At 39.2% G+C, this 18,219-nt stretch overlaps 1 protein-coding gene and 1 long non-coding RNA gene across 2 annotated transcripts in view; one reads left to right on the top strand and one right to left on the bottom strand.

The window, feature by feature from the left end:
- LOC145468849 (uncharacterized) overlaps positions 1-13,957 on the top strand; it is a 73,047-nt gene extending 59,090 nt beyond the window's left edge. The window contains exon 8 of the long non-coding RNA XR_014042245.1: positions 13,944-13,957. This is a non-coding gene — a long non-coding RNA (uncharacterized LOC145468849). The remainder of the gene's footprint in view (positions 1-13,943) is intronic.
- LOC145468792 (leucine-rich repeat-containing protein 40-like) lies at positions 69-17,388 on the bottom strand. Its single transcript, XM_081452492.1, has 17 exons — positions 16,711-17,388; positions 16,225-16,298; positions 14,987-15,116; positions 14,435-14,558; positions 13,892-13,942; positions 11,877-11,968; positions 11,064-11,167; positions 10,885-10,953; positions 9,638-9,728; positions 8,754-8,799; positions 5,848-5,974; positions 4,722-4,829; positions 3,492-3,602; positions 3,014-3,091; positions 2,307-2,376; positions 1,378-1,493; positions 69-535 (listed from the first exon to the last, which is right to left on the bottom strand). The coding sequence occupies exons 1-17, from the start codon at positions 17,029-17,031 to the stop codon at positions 430-432; spliced, it is 1,818 nt and encodes a 605-aa protein (XP_081308618.1). The 5' UTR covers positions 17,032-17,388; the 3' UTR covers positions 69-429.
- Between the last annotated feature and the right edge of the window lie 831 nt (positions 17,389-18,219).

The raw sequence follows: 18,219 nt of genomic DNA, 5'->3' as shown, positions 1-18,219 counted from the left end.
AGTTCTGTGTAACAACGAAACAAAAACAGGAAATTATTGTTCGGGGTAAAAAAAAAAGTGTGGTCATTCATCATGCGCGAGGGTTCCAACTTGAAATTACTCTTTCAGATGATTGGGTGTATTCAGGGTGTACTGTTTTAATCCTTGACCTCAGTGATCTTTTATTAATTAAAAACGTGTTTATGACCAAGACTTAGATCTCTGAAAAAAAAAACCTTGGAAACAAGTCACGGAATATATATTCCGAATTTACAATTATCCTCTACATTAAAAATTGCACTCGAGCAACGTCATCATAATCGAGAATCGAAGTGTCCATTTCAAATCCATTTAAGGACGTCAGCGTGTGTTTGTGGCGAGAGGGGAAGGAGGGGTATTTCTCCAACCACACCCCCCTCCCCTCGGTCAGCTATGCCACACTCGGGCATGTCACGTGGGTATACGGTCTCTCAGGTAAGCCAAAAGAGCCTGGGTTCCTTTAGAAAGAACAGCTGCTCGAGGGTTTCTGAACGGGTTCCCTTCTAACTGCAGAGACCTGAAAGGGAGGGATGGAAGGTTATTTTGTAGTTTCTGTTAGTCAAAAGACTTAAAGTCGTGTACTCTTAGGAGAAGTGGCAGCCTTACAGAGATGTCAACCTAAGAAGGATCCACTAACGGCAATTGGCAACGGCCAGTTAATCAGTGAAGACGAACGGTGTATACAAAATCCCCTTTCTTATTGTAAAAGGTCACCAGACTTGATCCGTACCGCGCTTCGTTGCTCTGTTTCTGTTTAGCTTCTGTTGCATTGATATATTTTTATCGTGTTACGTACACTTAATATGCTAAAAAAAAAAGCTTTTGAGAAAAGAAATGTTGCAACCGGAAAAAAACAGATGTTATATATTATACCCCTACTTCTCCATAACGGCCACCTCGCGACAACAGCCTCTTTCCCCTGTCCCCAAGGTGGCCGTTGTGGAGAGGTTCGACTAAACGTAAAGGAATCAATATTCCAAGTTACCAGGGGTGTTTTCCATTATGCCAAACCGACCGGTCAGAGATAATTGGGAATACCCGAGAAAAATGGAACGAAATTTTCCGATTAAACCGGGCCAACCAATTGAAATGGCTCTTACCATTTTTTACTCTTTTCCGAATTCCCTAATTAGGGCAAAAAACCGGTTTGTCAAAAGTGGAACGGCGAATTTCGGTCGGAATATTCCGACTGAAACAAGTGGACCACCTCCAGAGGTGATCCCGAATCGTATTCCGGTCGGAAGAAACCGAGAAGGACCTTTCCATTTGAATTTCGACCGAGATTTCCGGAATCTTTGACATAATGGAAAGCACCCAAGGATACATCAGTAAACAACACTTTTTTATCGAGCATCTCACCTTAATTGGGTTACATTTCCTAGTTGAGGAGGAACCTGAGCAATGTTGTTGTTTTGTAAGTCCAGTGTGGAAAGAGAAGACATCGGCAACAAGCTATCAACCTCGATTAGTTGAATCTACAATATATAAATAAATAGAATAAATACCCAATAAAGTGGTTACAGTTGATACCAGAGCTCTGATCTTCAGCCTTAAAGACGACCCTTCCACCCAACAGAGGTATTAGCTTTAGAAAGATCTAGCTTACAGATGTGTAGCCTACGAACACAGACGGATTTCCGGCTTTTGTTTCACGCAGGCTAACAGATGTGCCCATCTTTCTGCTTCAGCGAGTTGTCTTCCTTAGAGAGGAGGTCGCATAAAAGAATTCACCTTGGCATGTTATTTGCCGTGAGGAGGCGACCGCGTTGGATGGAGCTACATTGCAAATGCGCCAATTAAAAAAAAATTAAAGACAGGTGTCTGTCTTGGGGAAAGGGGGTGGGTGAGATGAAGCAAGTTACTAAGTGGGACTCGGGCACGTGTCCCATCGGAATTTACTCATAGCACTGAGCTCACAGATTTTCTGTGACCTTTATCTCAATCTTGGAAACACTGGTTTACAAGAAAACAGGAGAGCCGGCTGCACAAATCCACTGTAACATTTTCAAAATAACGGTAGTGCATGGTGCGACCACAATAAGCGACCATGTGAGAAGACGTGGTGTTCACAAGTCCCCATACTCTTCTGATTTTTGCACATGAGAATTTCGATTATTGGTAAAACAAAATTAGTGGCTCTGTAATGGGTAGAAAGAGAGCTAGGCCCGTGTCTCATAAGGGTAAAGAAATGTGAAGTCTGCAAAGGACTACAAGAATTTGCTCAAAATGGTTTCTCATCCACAACCGATGCACACCTATCCAGCCCAGTAGAAGTTTCCTATTCTCACCTGGTTACCACTGGCCAAGATAATCTCCAAGGTCTTTAACGAGTACAGAACAGATGGTAAGTTGGTAAATCTACAAAACACAATCAAGATATCAGAGTTTTGCAAGCCAGCTCTAGCAGAGTTTAAGCTCGGCATGTAACTCTAAATTGACGAATGAAATCAGGATTCAAGTTTGTAGTGTCAAGCGAGGTAAATAATCTGGCTGGCCAGACTGTCAGCCAGTCAGTTAGGCATGCCTGACTGTGTGTCTGTCTGTCTGCCTGACTGTCTGTGTGTCTGTCGGTCTGTCTGCCCAATCTAGTGGATCATCAAACACGTGATTGTCTTCAATACCTTCTACTCCTACTTCTACTATGAAAGCATTCTGATACATCTCTATCCTGTGTAACATAAGTTGTTCATTATAAACGAAATGGTCATATTTTTTTCAGCTCAATACCCTAAAAGGCACCGCAAAAGCTCCAGCTGTGGACCTTTTGAGGCTGAACACCCAAAGAGGTACCAAAACCGGTTTTTGCTTTTTTGCCCCTTAAATGTACGACGAGCACCCCCGTCCTTTTCATATGCGAGTCCACGACAGGAAAACATGCGACTTACCAGGATAAGCTCCGGCAGTGTGAACCACTTGGCCCGACGCAGACTTTACCTTTAATACATAACACTACAAGTGCTATTGCTTTGTTTGCGGAAGAGTGACATAAACTTACCGGTTATTGGAGATATTTATTTCTCTGAGACTGGTCAGCTTGGAGAAGCTTGCAGGCAAATCACTCAGCTGGTTGATGCTGCAAAGAAGCAGCACAAAGCGGCGCGGTTAGCTACATGTATCAATAAGTTCGCTTTCTGTGATTGCAAGATTCAAATCTAATTCTCTTTATTTAATGCTAAACAGTTTTTTCAATGTTAGTTCTAAACTCTAACTCCTAGTGATTCCCTTGGTTCTTATCAACAATTAACTAAGTAACTAGAAATAAGAGGCTGTTATTCTTGGGAACCATAAGAGCTATCACTTCAAAAGTCAAGTGTTGGGTCATAAAGTCTCTAGATGAACCCTTGTGTGTGACAATTCAAACGAAAGTTATTGAGCAGTACGTTCATGTGGTCACCGTTTAGTATGCTGTAAAAGGTGGTTCTAACTTTAAGTCTGGTTTCAAACCCTACTGTGGTTAACGTTTTAGAAAATACCTTAAATCTAACGATGAAAGTTTCACCAAACAGCCAAACTCTGAGGGCAAACTGGCAATCTTGTTCAACGACATGTTTAGGTCGGTAAGAGATTTTCCTAAAGAGAGTAACCTAGAAAGAAAAGGAAAGAGAAAAGATATATTTATGTGGTTAAATACAATCTAAGTTTTGGACAACTAATAGCACAGAAGTGCAAGGGCTGAACACGTGCACTAACTCCTTTTAGTATCACCCAACTAGTGGACTAATGCAAATCCTGCATTTTGATTGGCTACGCTACTAGGGGACTATTAGTAATAGTCATCGAGTAGCGAAATTGGCGCCATCGAGCGTGACGCTTTCTTTCGTTTTATTCCCAAATAAATATTTCTTCAACTTGCATTTGCTAACTTTATTATTACCTTTTCTGTCCGACTAGTTGGGTGATACTAAAACAATTAGACCCTTCGCCCTCAAGGGCCACGGGTCAATAGCCCATTCAGCTTCGCCTCATGGGCTATTGACTCGTAGCCCTTGCGGGCTACGGGTCTAATTGTTAAATGTAATGTAAATGTAAAAAAAATGTAAATCTTATTTATAGTGGTCATGCACTTAGCTATACAAGCACTAAGCTTAGCTAGTTTACAGGCATGCCACTGAAACAAAGGAAACAAGTATTTCAAGTAAACGTAACATAGTTAAAAATCCCAACTGGCAGGAGGTAGACCAATTGGCTATTTGCAAAGCGTGACCGAGGATTTGAACTCGGGACTACCGAGAAACAAATCCTGCTTGTGGCAGGGTGGAGGCCTTGAACCCAGGACCTCCGGATTACAACACCAGCGCCCTAAACCACTTGGCCACACTGCTGCCTCTTTCATATTAACATCTTCAAGCATTGTGGATGTGGTGGATATTGTTCTATGGCTGAGTTTTGAGGTTCCATGTGCTGAGCACTTATCATCACTGACCAGACTAACCTGCATACAGAGATCTCATGTTTCCTTTGCTCTTCCATGTGATGCAAAGGATAAAGGAGAATGTGTCTGCACACAAGCGAATGACAAAACAAGAGTTTTCTTTAACCTCCCCTTTGACCACAGTTAAGACTCATCTTCACATCATTCCTCCCCAAAGGTGTTTTTGTTATAGTTCCCCCCTATTCCCATTAACTTCCCTACTTTAATAAGTGTCCCTCATTCCAGTACGTGAATGTTACAAATGTATTTGTTATGTGCACACCCGTCTCACCTGGCTGGTACTTCATTCAGTGTATTCTTGCTAAGGTTAACAGTGGACACCTCTGCTGATATGGCTGCATCCCAAACATCATCAGCAATGCTGCTGGCTTTTTTATTACTGAATTAAAAATAGCAAAAAAAAATTTAAAGGTAGATGTTGTTGTTTAAATTGGGAATGAGATCCAACAAAGTGAAGGAGATAGAGCCCACCTAGACAATAAGGCTACAGAAACAGCAATTGAGGATTAACAAATTAATAGTTCATTGTCAGACCTCAAAGATTTCATTTTCTCACCATGTTGCATTAGCTCTAGTCTCTCTACAGACCCTCTATTTTGTTGTGAGTACGTCAAGATCGCAATGAGTCAAAGTATTAACCACAAGGGATTTGAAAAAAAGCCCAAATGCAAGGGGGTGGCCCTGGGAAAAAAAAATAACCGATGACAAAAAATAAATGTCTGTGGGCAGACTAGGTTAGCTCAGTTGGCTGGATGCCTGCATGCTGTATAGAAGAGTTTAGGTTCAAATTCAACTTGTCTTATTAACTTGTGTGATAACGCTGAGCACTGTGTGTCACAGCACAGATCAGTTGCATTGTCACTGTTACATTGCCTTGGCTCGTATCATTGCTTCCTTGGCCTTATTTCCTGTCCTTCACAAATCAACTCGAAGGGGAGATTAAAGAATTCACGACATTGCCAATAAGACTACATGTAGGGTCAGTCACCCTGGTGTCGTAGCCTAATGTACCATGGGCTGGGTGGGTAGGGTGATCATAAATGGTCCAGTAGCAGCAAATAGAGATGCCTTTGTAAGGTCTGATCTCCCCTTTCCCCAGATTGAGCTGTCAGGGTTTGAGTCCCTGGCCGGGGTCATTGCATTGCGTTCTTGAGCAAGACACTGAACTCTAACAGTGCCTCTCTTCACCCAGGTGTATAAATGGGTACTCGCGAACTTAATGCTGGGGGTAACCCTGAGATGGATTGCACTCCAACCAGGGGGGGGGCAGTAGAAATACTCCTAGTCGTTTCATGCTACAGAAAACTGGGATAAGCTCCGGCTCTGTGAGGCACTGGCCCTACACAGACTTCACCTATCATTCAAGACCCTCACGTCATAGTGTCTAGTTAAATGACCTGCAATTGAGTGTCTTTGTGCTACTGATTGTGTGCGTGTCCAATCCAGTTGATGCAGTTGGTATTGCTGAACTGACTGGTATTGATGTCACTGGGGCATCTGTCAAGTCTTCCTGCTTTTCATCTTCTGATAAAAACAAAATAAATACCAAGTATAAATGTAACCATTAAGTAATATATCAAACATGAGAGACCATGTTTGACCACATTTCCAAACACTGAGAAGAGAGTTGAAAATATGACATGTAGTGGAGTATTTTTGGTGAACTTCAAGGTGTTTGGAAATGTGGTCAAACACTGTCTTGAGTGTTTGATATGTCTTCTGAAAAGAAACTAAAACTAAGGAGAAAACAGAGAAATAAAATTGTAGAAATCTATGCTAATTAAGATCAGATATCCAAAAACCATCACATTCATGATTTCCTTTGTTTACACTTGATGAATTATCAATGAGATTGAGAAGCCCTGATCAAGCAGGAAATGGATGATAGTTATAGCGTGCACTTCCATCTGGCACTGTGAGAGTAAAGTGTTTTACACAAGAACGCAACACAATGTCCCTGGCCAGGGCTTGAACCTGGACTGCTCAATCTGGAGTCAAGTGCACTAACCATGAAGCCACCGTGCCTCTTCATTTACTTTGAGCTTGTTCAAATTAACAACCAACAATTCTTGATGAAGACATGATTGATCATCGCAGATATACACACAACTTCAGCAGTTGCAAAATTAAAGCCTGGATTCAAACCCATGACTTCTGCGATACCAGTGCAGTGCTCTACTACTGTAGCTGAGCTATCAAGCCAACTGGGAGCTGGTCATGTTGTGAGTTCGTAATATACTGTATATTATGAACTGACAAAATGAACAGCTCCCAGTTGACTTGATACCTTGGTTAGTAGAGCACTGCACCGGTATCGCAGAGGTCATGGGTTTGAATCCCGTTCAAGCCTGAATTTTTTTTTCAGGCTTTAATTTTGTAACTGCTGAAGTTGTGTGTATAACTGCGATGATCATTCATGTCTTCATCTCTTTCTCCGCAGTTCAAATATATGATATTTCATATATTCATTTGCAATGATTCTTGATGATACTTTTTCCTATTTTACCAGGCATACGATAGTTCATGATAGCTGATGGTAGTTAGGGGAGAATCAGCTATCATCAACTAGATCATGTGTCACTTTTGACCAGGGTGGGTCTCAAGATGTTTGTATTGGTGAACCTGAGCAGAGAGCATTAGATGAAAGACTACTTGTTGGTCACAGTGTTATGTCCCTGATACAACTGGATGTAAACACTTGAGAATGATTGATTAGTTTTTGTCCATTTGCTCTGTCTATTGCTAGCTTTGTAGGAGGTGCACTGGCCTCTGGATTTAGTGGTGACTGTTCAAGTTCCTGCGTAGATCACTGTGCTGTGTTCTTAGACAAGACACCTGTTAAAATCTAGGTACACCAATGGGTACCAACGAATTTAATGCTGTGGTTTACTTTGTTATGGACTATCTTCACATCCATGGGGGAGTAAAAAAAAACACTTCATCACTTCAAGGCCACTAGTGAAACTGGAGATGAAAACCAGCCTAATGGTTAACTAAACCCAAACACAGGTGCCTCTGCATGACAAACTTACAATAATTATTGTAAGTCTTATTGGCTTGTGTTTAGTCTTGGTAATGCCTGACATTTGATTAAGGGGCAATGCATGGTCACTAACACATTGTGTTGTCAAGATAAAGTCTGCATACAAGGCAAGTGGCCCATCAGGCCAGCGCTTATCCCAGTCTCAGTAGTATGAAGCAACCAGGAGTATTTCTACTCCCCCATCTATGAGATACTGGTCTATTGCAGGGTTACCCCCAGCATCAAAATTGCTGTTACCCATTTATACATTTGGGTGGAGAGAGGCAGTGTGAGAGTAAAGTGTCTTGCCAAAGAACACAACACAATGTCCCTAGCCAGGGCTTGAGAAAGGAACACTTGACTCAGAGTCAAGCACACTAACTAGGAGGACACGCCTCCCATTGTATTGTTAGAACATTTGATTCAAGATCAAGTGATTCAGGTTTAAACACTGCTGCAGTAATTGTGTCATGTTTTTGCACAAAACACTTACTATCACAATGCCTCTCTTCACCTTTAGGAGTGTAAAGTGATACTAGTAAATTGACGCGGGAAACTTCAGAGATCCATACAGGAGACAGATTCAAGACCCTTAGCCACTTCATGTTGAAGTGCTGCACCTTGTAAGCAACTAGTCTTAACCCACTGACTCCTAGAGCTTTTTGCCAAAAACACATTTTTTGGACATTTTGGAGATTTTCAGGCTGGATATGGGCCAAATTAGCTCCAATCTACTCAAAAAGGCATTGCAACATGACAGCATGCCTTTCTTTCCACTAGCATCACGTTTTATAACATTTTCGCTCAGGCATGCACAGAAATCAAAATTTTGGACAAGAAAGTGACCTACGTCTTTAGGCTTTTCGATTATTTTATTATTTCTTTTGCCTTTCCTTTTTCTCCTTTTCTTTTCTTTTTGCTGCAGTGATTGACCTTCTACTGGGCTTGCTTCCAGTTTAAAACATTCTGAGAAAGCATCATGGAGACAGACAATTTTTGCTATGGATTAGCCATGTGTAGTGGCAGGAAATTTTGCTCTGAGTTTTTCACTCAACTTTTTGAGCATTTTTGTGCATATCTCAGGCTCCATTGGGCCCACCACTCAGATCGTTGGAAAGATCTTTTCCTCCTGCAGAAGTTGAGCATAGATGATGCCAATTTTGGTCAATGATGACATCAGAAGTGGAATAAAGGCCAAGGTTCATCACAGCCGGTTACGGCCAGCACAGGAGTCAATGGGTTAAATAACTTTACTTTACTTGTTACCGATTCTTTTCACACCTGGGATGCGACTTCTTAGATGTTTCATAATGGCTTGAGTACCTCTCTGAAGTCGAAGAGGATATAAAAACAAGATTATTAAATACACTCAGATTGTATACATGTAACAACATTACTTTATTATGTGGTACAACATTTTTGCCAGAGTTTAATTTTGTGGATCGCCCATTTTCTTGCATTTTGCAGGAACTGATTTTTATGATAGTGAAATACTGGTTTTCCCTGGTGGGGATTAATTTTTGCAATTTTCAGGAATTTGCATTTAATTTGAATAACAAAATTTTCCTTTTCTTTCTTACACTACATACAATATTGACAATGTTAAAAACATGCAGAGATGTAAAACATGGTAATCAGCTACAGTGTCATTCTGTCAAAATATTACATCTTGCCTTAGTGTGTCTCATAGTAAATACATAGTACACCTACAGACAATCCTTTTCTGTAAACATTCACCTAACTGTACCAAGGGGAACTTCGTTGTGTTATTTCTGAACATTTTGTTTCTAATTTCATTTCATGATCACACTTTGAATTTGTTGCATGAAATGTAGATGTACATGCACATGTAGGAGTTTCAGTTTTCTACTTCTGCAACATTGCATGCAATACATGTACACGTAACCATTTTAGGTTTACAAACATGATGCAATTTGAGCAACATTTGAAGAGAATTAAATTATGTTATTGTGGTGTTCCACAAAATATCCCATGGAGGGTTTTTTTAATTTCCCCTCCCACCATCCCAATCGCTCTAATAAATTTCCTTTAAACATTTTGGCTTTTGAGAGCCCCTTCTCCACTGAATTTCCAATAACCCTCAGACTTTGGGTGGGTCCAGATTTTTCTGGAACCACATATTGTAAAAGAAATGCCATCCTTACCATAACAACATCCCTTCGTAAACTCTTCAAAGGATTTCCATCCAGAACAAGTGATTTAAGATGTTCCATTCTACCCATGGTGTATGGAAGACTACAATACAAAATGGCAAACACAATAACTGTGTATTAGTCTGCAAATATAGTTATCAAATGGACACTGTTTTGTGTCACTGTAGAAGTAATAATAATATTAAATTTATAAGAAACAAGTCCTGAAATTTCAGTCTATCACCACCAGCCATTTCTTCCAACTCAATGTCTGGTGAACCTATTTAATACTAATGATATTGTGTAAGTAAAATCTGTATTTGAGCACAGTGGCCCAACAGGGAGACCCTCATCTCCACTTTCTGTAGCATGAAGCAACATACTAAGAGTATTTCTACTCCCCCCTGTATGGGATGCTAATCCATCGCAAGGTACCCCCAACATTAAATTTGCCGCTACCCATTTATTCACCTGGGTAGAGAGAGGCATTATGTGAGTAAAGTGTCTTGTGCAAGAACACAACACCAAAACTCTGTCCAGGGTTCAACTCCAGGGTAGTTGTTCTAGTGCACTAACCATTTGGCTACTTCCCCTGCCTACTGCCTTGTTTATGGACAGAGACAAAATTATGAAGTTTACTATTAACACATGAACTGCCGGGGACAGCGAAAAACTCAAAAGAATTGCTTGAATTGGAAAATAGTGCCTCGTTCTATTCTCCACATTAAATTTACCACAATTTCAATTTTCACAAATCCATGAATTTCTCATAGTTGGTGTTCCTATTGCATAGTAAGAGGATTTAGCAGTGGTGAATGGTAAATGTGAGACACTGCAAGAAGGCGAGACTAGCAATTGTCTTTGTAGGCCTGAGACATTTAGACTTCTTCAATTGCAAGACTGAGACTTACATTGTATATTTCAAATGTGACCTCATGAAATTCAGACATCATTCATATAAAAAAAAAACATTAGTACCTCAACACTTTATTAGTCTTGCAAAAAATCAAGACTGCGAGACAGCTTTGTGAAAAAAAATTGAGACTGTGAGATGCACACGCATGGATTTTGAAGGATCATTCACAACCCCTGGATTTGTACAGATACAGGGAATGACAAAAAAATTACTGATTAACATGGTAAGAGTTATTTGCTTCAGTTTTTCTATTTGAATAAAATTGTTGTACTCTTATATCACGAATAGGCTACTGTGGTTACATCTAGTTTTGTCATTACGAATGTAAACATACAATACTCACCCAGAAATATCATTATTTGCCAAGTCGAGTCTTTCTAGCTTTTTCAACACAGTGATTTCATCTGGAATACTAAAATACCAAGAAACACAACTTACACATACAACAGTAATGAGAAAAGAAACAGTGGTGTTATCGTCATTTCAAATAACAATGTGTAGTCTTGCACTGTGAATATTTACCTGTTAATTCTGTTGTCTCTAAAATCAAATATTGACAGTGAACGGATGTAAGAAAAACTTTCTCCATTCAAACTGCTTATTTTGTTGTTACCAAGATAGAGTTCCTGTTGAGAATGAAACAATAATTTCCTGATAAATAGTCTCATCTTGGATGTACAACAATGTTCCATATTCATTTTCTATACCAACTGCCTTGCCATGTTACAGTAGCTCTGAGGTGTATACCTTAACTCAAACTCATTGCCAAATCATGAGCTTCAATGGAAAAGGCATTTAAAGGATGGTGGAGCCCGGCAAGACATGAGACTCGAGCAGAACATGTAGGTATCCATGGCAACCCTAAGAAGGGGGCAACCACCATGCACCGTCACACTGATGGAGTCAGTGGAGATACTTACCACCCATACATATACCCTACTTACTATCTCCAGTGAAAGGGAGAAAGATAAGGGAGTAAAAGCACACTACAAGCATGAATGGCACTCAACGCAAACTGCACATTCTTACACAGCTGGCAAGCAAAACACACAAGCCCTACAAAAACCCTGTATGAGACCCCACAGAGCATGGTCACCCAGAAAGGCTGCTGACCACTATGGGCTAGAGTCAAACTTTGCATAAATGACATTAACCACATCAACATACGAGTTTATACATTAATAATTATTGATAACTTCCCATCCTCACTACACATCCTCACCATTGAAAAAAAAAAAATGGGCCAACAATGTGTACGGAAAAGAACAAGCCAGTAGGAACAAACTAATACTCAATCAAATTTCTTTTCAAACACAGATTCCGAAATACTCCTACCTTCAGGGACTGACAAGAAGACAGTATAGGGACACCAGTGAGTTGATTGTGACGGCAATCCAATCTTTCAAGATTACTTAGTCTTCCAAGATCTGAAAAATAGATTAGACTGTGTAACTTACTTACAATCAGTAAGCATCTTAGTTTGTAATTAATCGAAGCTTGATTGCTTAATCTTCAAAATGCTGTGGATCCGCAGGAAGAAACCGAGTCTTTTAAAACACCGACTTGGACTCCATCTACATGAAACTATTTGTTTAGCCCACTGAACAGACATGTCTCTCAGTCATGGCTTTATAACACACCTCACTGGATTGACATCAAACAGTTATTTTTATCTTTTTAACTTATTCTATTTAAGTTATCTTTTCCGTTACATTCTTCACTTGATCAAGGTGCCAAAATGGCCCCAAAATATATTCCAATTTTGGCTTATCTTTATAGTCAACGGTATTTCCAAATTTAATCTTATTTAAATATTACTAGCAAGGTTAAGGTGGCTCCCTAGAGTATTTACGAGCACCCTTCCTATAGAGCGTGAGTTAGAAAAGGAAACTTAGTTAATTTCTCTATTTTTTGGTGTCAATTTTTGGATTAAGGCCGTTACCATGGCAGCATCTCATCTAATGACAGGCCGATATATTCCTCATTTTGGCCTAAACTCCTTAATATTTATACTTTCCTTCAAAGAAATTTTTTCATACTTTGCCACATCGTGTAAATGATATTGCCTGACATTTTGAATTGGTAAAAAGTCAAGGTTGTTCAGACGGTTTCTTCAATATTCTGGAACTTGTCATTCTTCTAGATATATTACATTAGCTCTGACAGATTTTAACAAAAATAGGGTATTTTATAGGAATCATATGTGGTTACAACTGAGCCAAATTTAAAAAAAATTCACCTAAGGAAAAGCAAGAAAATTCGATGTCAGTTTTTCTTTTTGTGCTCATGTTGACATCATAGTAATAGAAAAACACTTATGTTTTCCTTTGAGCACACGCAGATTACTTGAGCTTTCGTCCTATGTGCACGTGCGATCGTAAAACTATAGGGAGCCACCTTAAGTCTATGTTCAAGTCATCCCAGGCTACTGCTTATTTCCAGTTTCTGTAGCACGAAGCAACTAGGAGTATTCTTACTCCCCCCTGGATGGGATGCTAGTCCATCACAGGGTTAACCACTGACACACATTAAATTTGCTGATAAACAGTTTGTTCAGCACATGTTCAAACCCACACTGCTTGGCCCAGAGTCCAGCAAATGATCATACATACATGTAAATACATATACTTTTTGGTAAGGCAGGTCTGAGTATGGCAACCTTAGGGCTGGTCTGGAAAAGCCTTTCTACAAATATCACACAAAACCACCTGAATATCTTTCCGGAAATTCTCAAAAAATCTCCTGAATATCACCAAAAAATTTCTAAATATCTCGAAAAACCCTCTAAATATCTGTTATTTTTGTTGTAAAAATGCACCGATTTTGAATCACTTAGGCCGAAATTTTTAAAATTTCTTACAGTGGCAGGGGTTGAGGAAGAAGATTCAGGTGCTTCGATGTTACCAGTATCCGCCATATTTGAAATTTGTTTGTTTTAGTGATATGGAATACATTTTTCGAGTGGTAAATCGCTGAGCTGGATTATTTCTGGCATAAAACTGAGTCTTGTTTCAAGGGAATAGCAAGGAAAACACAGGGCTAAGCCAAAAAAGCTATTAATATTTCTAAATATCCCTAGACTTTTTAAACATCTTTAGTTAATAATTATTTTCTAAATATTTCGGAAATTTCTAAATATCCCAAAAAATATGCAGATATTGTGGACAGGCCTAGGTGTGGACCTGCCATAAAATGTAACTAATGTTTACACAAGGAAACAAGATATTAAGAATACAAAACTTACTACCATGTTTTTGGCCTTTGGTCCTTGTAAATCTTTCAAGCAAACTGTCAGCAACACTCTGTTCTAACTCTTTCTGACTAAGCAAAGTGTTAACGAAAAGACTCACCTTTAGGAAGTTCACAAAACTTGTTATTGCTAAGGTTTAAGTCTCTCAATGCTGAAACAAAAAAAAGAAATTATTCATTTTTGGTGCATCTCTTAATTTCACTTGACCAGATGGCAGGTACAGTGAAAATTAAGTTACTTCCTTTCCTTGCATTCTCATTCCCAGAGGTCACAGTCCTTTTGGTCAGCACAAAAAATCGCAACCTCCGACCAGACCAGATTATCTGAATATGTACAGAGTATTCATTTTGTATTCTCAGATTCATGGTGCTGACCAAAACAATTGTGTGGTCTGGGGACAGGAATGCTATCCTTGTAATATCAGATGGGAAGTTGCACTTGATACTATACTGTTAAACTGACACTTTGAAGAACAGCCAAAACAATAATGATGATGAAGTTGATGACTAAAACAATGATGGCAGAAAAGACATCCATTTTGGTAACACGAATTATAAACTTACAATCCCCAGTTTTTGTTCAGTTTCACATTCACTTCAATTTACCTAACATGTTTAATTTATTTAATAATATAACCTCTTACCATGTAAGCGACCAGTCTCAGGAGGGAGATGTTCCAAAGCATTCTGAGACAAGTTCAAATGACGCAAACTTTGACAGTTACCCACAGAAGGAGGGAGTTCACTGAGAGAGTTGTTTGACAAATCCTACACATATAAAAAAGTACTAAATTTAAGAAATGGTTGTGTTAGCAGCAGGCTGTTAATATATTTTAACAAAAAGACAACGCTTTTCAGATTTAACAAACATGAATTGTTTCAAAAATAACTTCTGTCATCATCATTGAGAATTATCATGATCCATAATATTAAATCAGTTATTTGCCATCAATATCAACATACATGTCCGGTCATTCCTCTACTGACTCCCATCTCTCTACAATCACCCCTGGGTCCACTTGTACCTCTCTCCAACAAACACTTTTGTCTTCCCCCTGAGTTTGATGGGGTAGTGGCCTAACAATAAGCATACTGGACTCTGGGGTCATTGCATTGCGATCTTAGAGAGGACACTTTACTCTGACAGCGCCATGTAGTGTAGAAAAAGGCAAATTGAATGAGTGCAGTTCACTTACCATTTCCTCTAATTGTTTCATCTGTGACAGTTCTATTCCTAGTGTTGTTAGACAGTTATGATCCATCTTCAAAGAAGATAAACTAGCAAGACTTGCCATTGACACGGGAAGGGAAGGCAATTTATTGTGACTAGTTAAATAAAATTGAAAAAACAAAAGAACAAAGCTCATCTACTGCACATTCTGAATTCTACACACTAGAGTAGAAGGATAGCTGACATCTCTGGAAGGAGGTGGCTTTCAAATGATTCATTCAATCCTCTTCGTTCCTGGTGGAACATAGTTTGTCCACTAGTGCCCACCACCTGACCCTATTTTGCGCAAAATGTTTCACTTCCCGCCACATGAGCTTCTCTCCTCCAAATCTGCCATTCTAATGCGCCTCCAGGTTTGCTGGGGTCTCCCTCTTGTGCGCTTAAACCCAGGCATGGCTTAGTTTACATTATTCTGTCTGGCCCTAAACACTTCTTACACAACCATTTTCTGTAATATTAACCCAGTGCAAGGAGCACAAGCTGATATGATAATAAACTATGTATTGGAAGTACCAATCGGCAGAAGTTTGACAAAGCTCAAATCTATAGTATTCAGGCATAGGGTTACAATGTAGCTCAACGTTGCGACTGCTGGGGTCATCAATGCGACTGATCTTTTATCACTGGCGACAAACAAACTTTTCACTGCCATCTGCCATCTTTCATGCTTTTCACTGACAGAAATACTTTTGCTGGCAACTGAATCTGAAGATTTTGTACTTAAAGTCGAGCTCTGGCTTATGAATAAGAAACCCTGTATAAACAATGGCTAACTCCCAGGGGGGGGACTCCCATATGGAGTGGACGGGGATGCTCGTCGGAAATTTTGAATTTAACCCCTAAAAGAGACCAATCTGGGCGTGGCCGAAGCTTATGCAGACCTCTAAAAGAGACCAGTTTATAAAACAGACAAATAAAAAGTACAGTGACATTTAATGATGGCGAATTTGTTTATATGAATTGAGTAAATATAAAGAATCAAAATTCTTTCTGTTTTGTTATTTCTTCGTGTGCAACCCTGAACGAGACCTTGACGGCTAAAAATAATGACATTTTGCCCAGAACACCCTAAGCGAGACCAAAATCCGAAATTTACACCCCTAAGCGAGACGACGAGCATCCCCGTCCATTCCATATGGGAGTCCCCCCCCTCCCCCCCCGGGGGCTAACTTGGTTATTTTATAGATGTAGTGCATTTAGTACCTTAAGTTGAGTCTTTTAAGATTCACTAGCTGTCCAATCTCTTCAGGTAGAGAAGTCAAACCATTATCATGGATCTAAAATAACAAATTGTAGACAAATTTTCATAATGTAATTTGTAAAGGGACAAAAATAATTTCTGATAGCAATTGATAATAATCGATACCAAACAATGAATCAATCTCTATTGATTACTATTGGCAATCAAAAACAATCTATAACTCACAACTTTTTCCTTCATCGAATTTCATCGATTGCTATCGGCAATAAATATCAATCTTTGATTGATATTGATTGTTAGCGATTAAAATCGATTGTCGGTTTATCGACTGACTACGCCTGGGAAAACAATGATCATGAAAATAGCGTCAATAGTGGAGAGGTAAACACTACCGACCTTTGTCATTAAATTAAATCATCAAACATTAAATTTTCAATTGCCTATTTCTCTCCGGCTCACAACGAAGCAGGAATACTATGCATACTCACATCCAAAACCGCCAGAGCAGGCAATTGCACGATCTCTGAAGAAATCTCAATCAACTTGTTGGAAGCTAAGATGAGTTTGGTGAGTTCCACCTGTTCCCACCATTTATCGTCTTCTGTACAATCCAGTGAAACGCTCCTTGCCTCGGGTGGTACATCCAGATTCACTCTCCATACTTTGTCTGGCACCTTTGTCAGGCCTCGGTTAGAAAGATTCAGCTGCCCTGATTTTCTCGCCTGCCGCAGTAATGCGTCCGAAACATCAGCTGTTTTCCCAGCAGCTGATTCTCGACCAAATCCCGGATTTCTTGGTCGCCTTTGCATAAGTGAGCTGATCAAACACCTTAGCAATAGACCTTAATTCTGTCTGATTCTCCAGTTCCACTTAGTTTCTACGTAATGACACTTTATCAAGGATAATATAAGACTTATTAGATATTACAGTAAAATAAGCCCCCCCCTGGATGTCGTCCGCCATTTTGATTGTCGGGAAAGATTAGGACCGATTGAATTTGAACCAATCAGGGCGCACTTCTACGACAGCGCGGGGGTTCCGATATTTCCAATTTTGTTTTTGTTATTTATTCACTTATTTATTTATTTATTTATTTATTTATTTGTTTGTTTGTTTGTTTATTTGTTTATTTATTTATTTATTTATTTGTTGCATGATTATATTGCACATCGAGCTAAGTAGAAAATATAAAACACAGACAGAGGAAAGAGCCCTTCAAAATGTGTTATAAACACCACAGAGCATACTCCAAGCAAAGTACATTAAAAACCCGCTGTTTAGCCAAGCAAGATGAATCAGTTTCTCATTTGTGGGTTACAGTTAAATTATGATAAACATTTTAACCAAGGAGTGTGACTTTGAGATTTCAAATTTATTCTTTCAAGAAAATACATAATGCAGTTGTAAATAAATAGTTTATATTTAATTACCAAACCGAAGTTTATTTATTTTTTTCCTGGTAATCAACATATATATATCTCCCTCATAGAAATTAATTATAAGAACCTAATTAAGAACCTACTTGGCCTACATTGCCGATACCTACCTCAAAATACAAGAACCTATCTTGCCAGACTTCAAAAATGCAGGTTTTACTGCAGCAAGGATTACAAAACGCGAAGCTCGTACTCAGTTCCGTCAAGTTTCCCGAATTTTGAATTTTCCAAACCTTTTAGCATCAATATCTAGCAAACCAGATCTTTATTTATTTATTTTTTTTTTAATATTTTGCTGGGAAAATTCTCTAGTAAAAATCCTGGGAACTGAATGCGCTAGTTTTGAGCCCTCTGTAAACCGTTTAAAGTTAATGAATTGTAAACGCTTCCTTTGAAACGAAGGTAATTGAGGAAACAATGTTTTGTTATTTTTTGAAAAGTACCTGACATGTTTCTTTCAACTGCATGCCATGTCTTCTCAAATGTAAGCACGGAAAAGATCAGACCGAAGCGATTTATGTAAGTAATGCATCAGTCAATTCCAGCAGTGCCCATCCTCCT

The sequence above is a fragment of the Orbicella franksi genome, chromosome 14, assembly GCF_964199315.1.
Source record: "Orbicella franksi chromosome 14, jaOrbFran1.1, whole genome shotgun sequence".
Taxonomy (NCBI): Eukaryota; Metazoa; Cnidaria; class Anthozoa; order Scleractinia; family Merulinidae; genus Orbicella; species Orbicella franksi.
This window is presented reverse-complemented; position numbering and strand designations above follow the sequence as displayed.

Coding starts and splice junctions, on each gene's coding strand:
- LOC145468792 (XM_081452492.1), bottom strand. CDS start 17,031: ATGCAAAGGCGACCAAGAAATCCGGGATTTGGTCGAGAATCAGCTGCT. Junction 13,943..14,434: donor TGAGACTGGTCGCTTACATG/GTAAGAGGTTAT, acceptor TTTTTGTTTCAG/CATTGAGAGACTTAAACCTT. Junction 11,969..13,891: donor GTTTTGTGAACTTCCTAAAG/GTGAGTCTTTTC, acceptor TCTATTTTTCAG/ATCTTGGAAGACTAAGTAAT.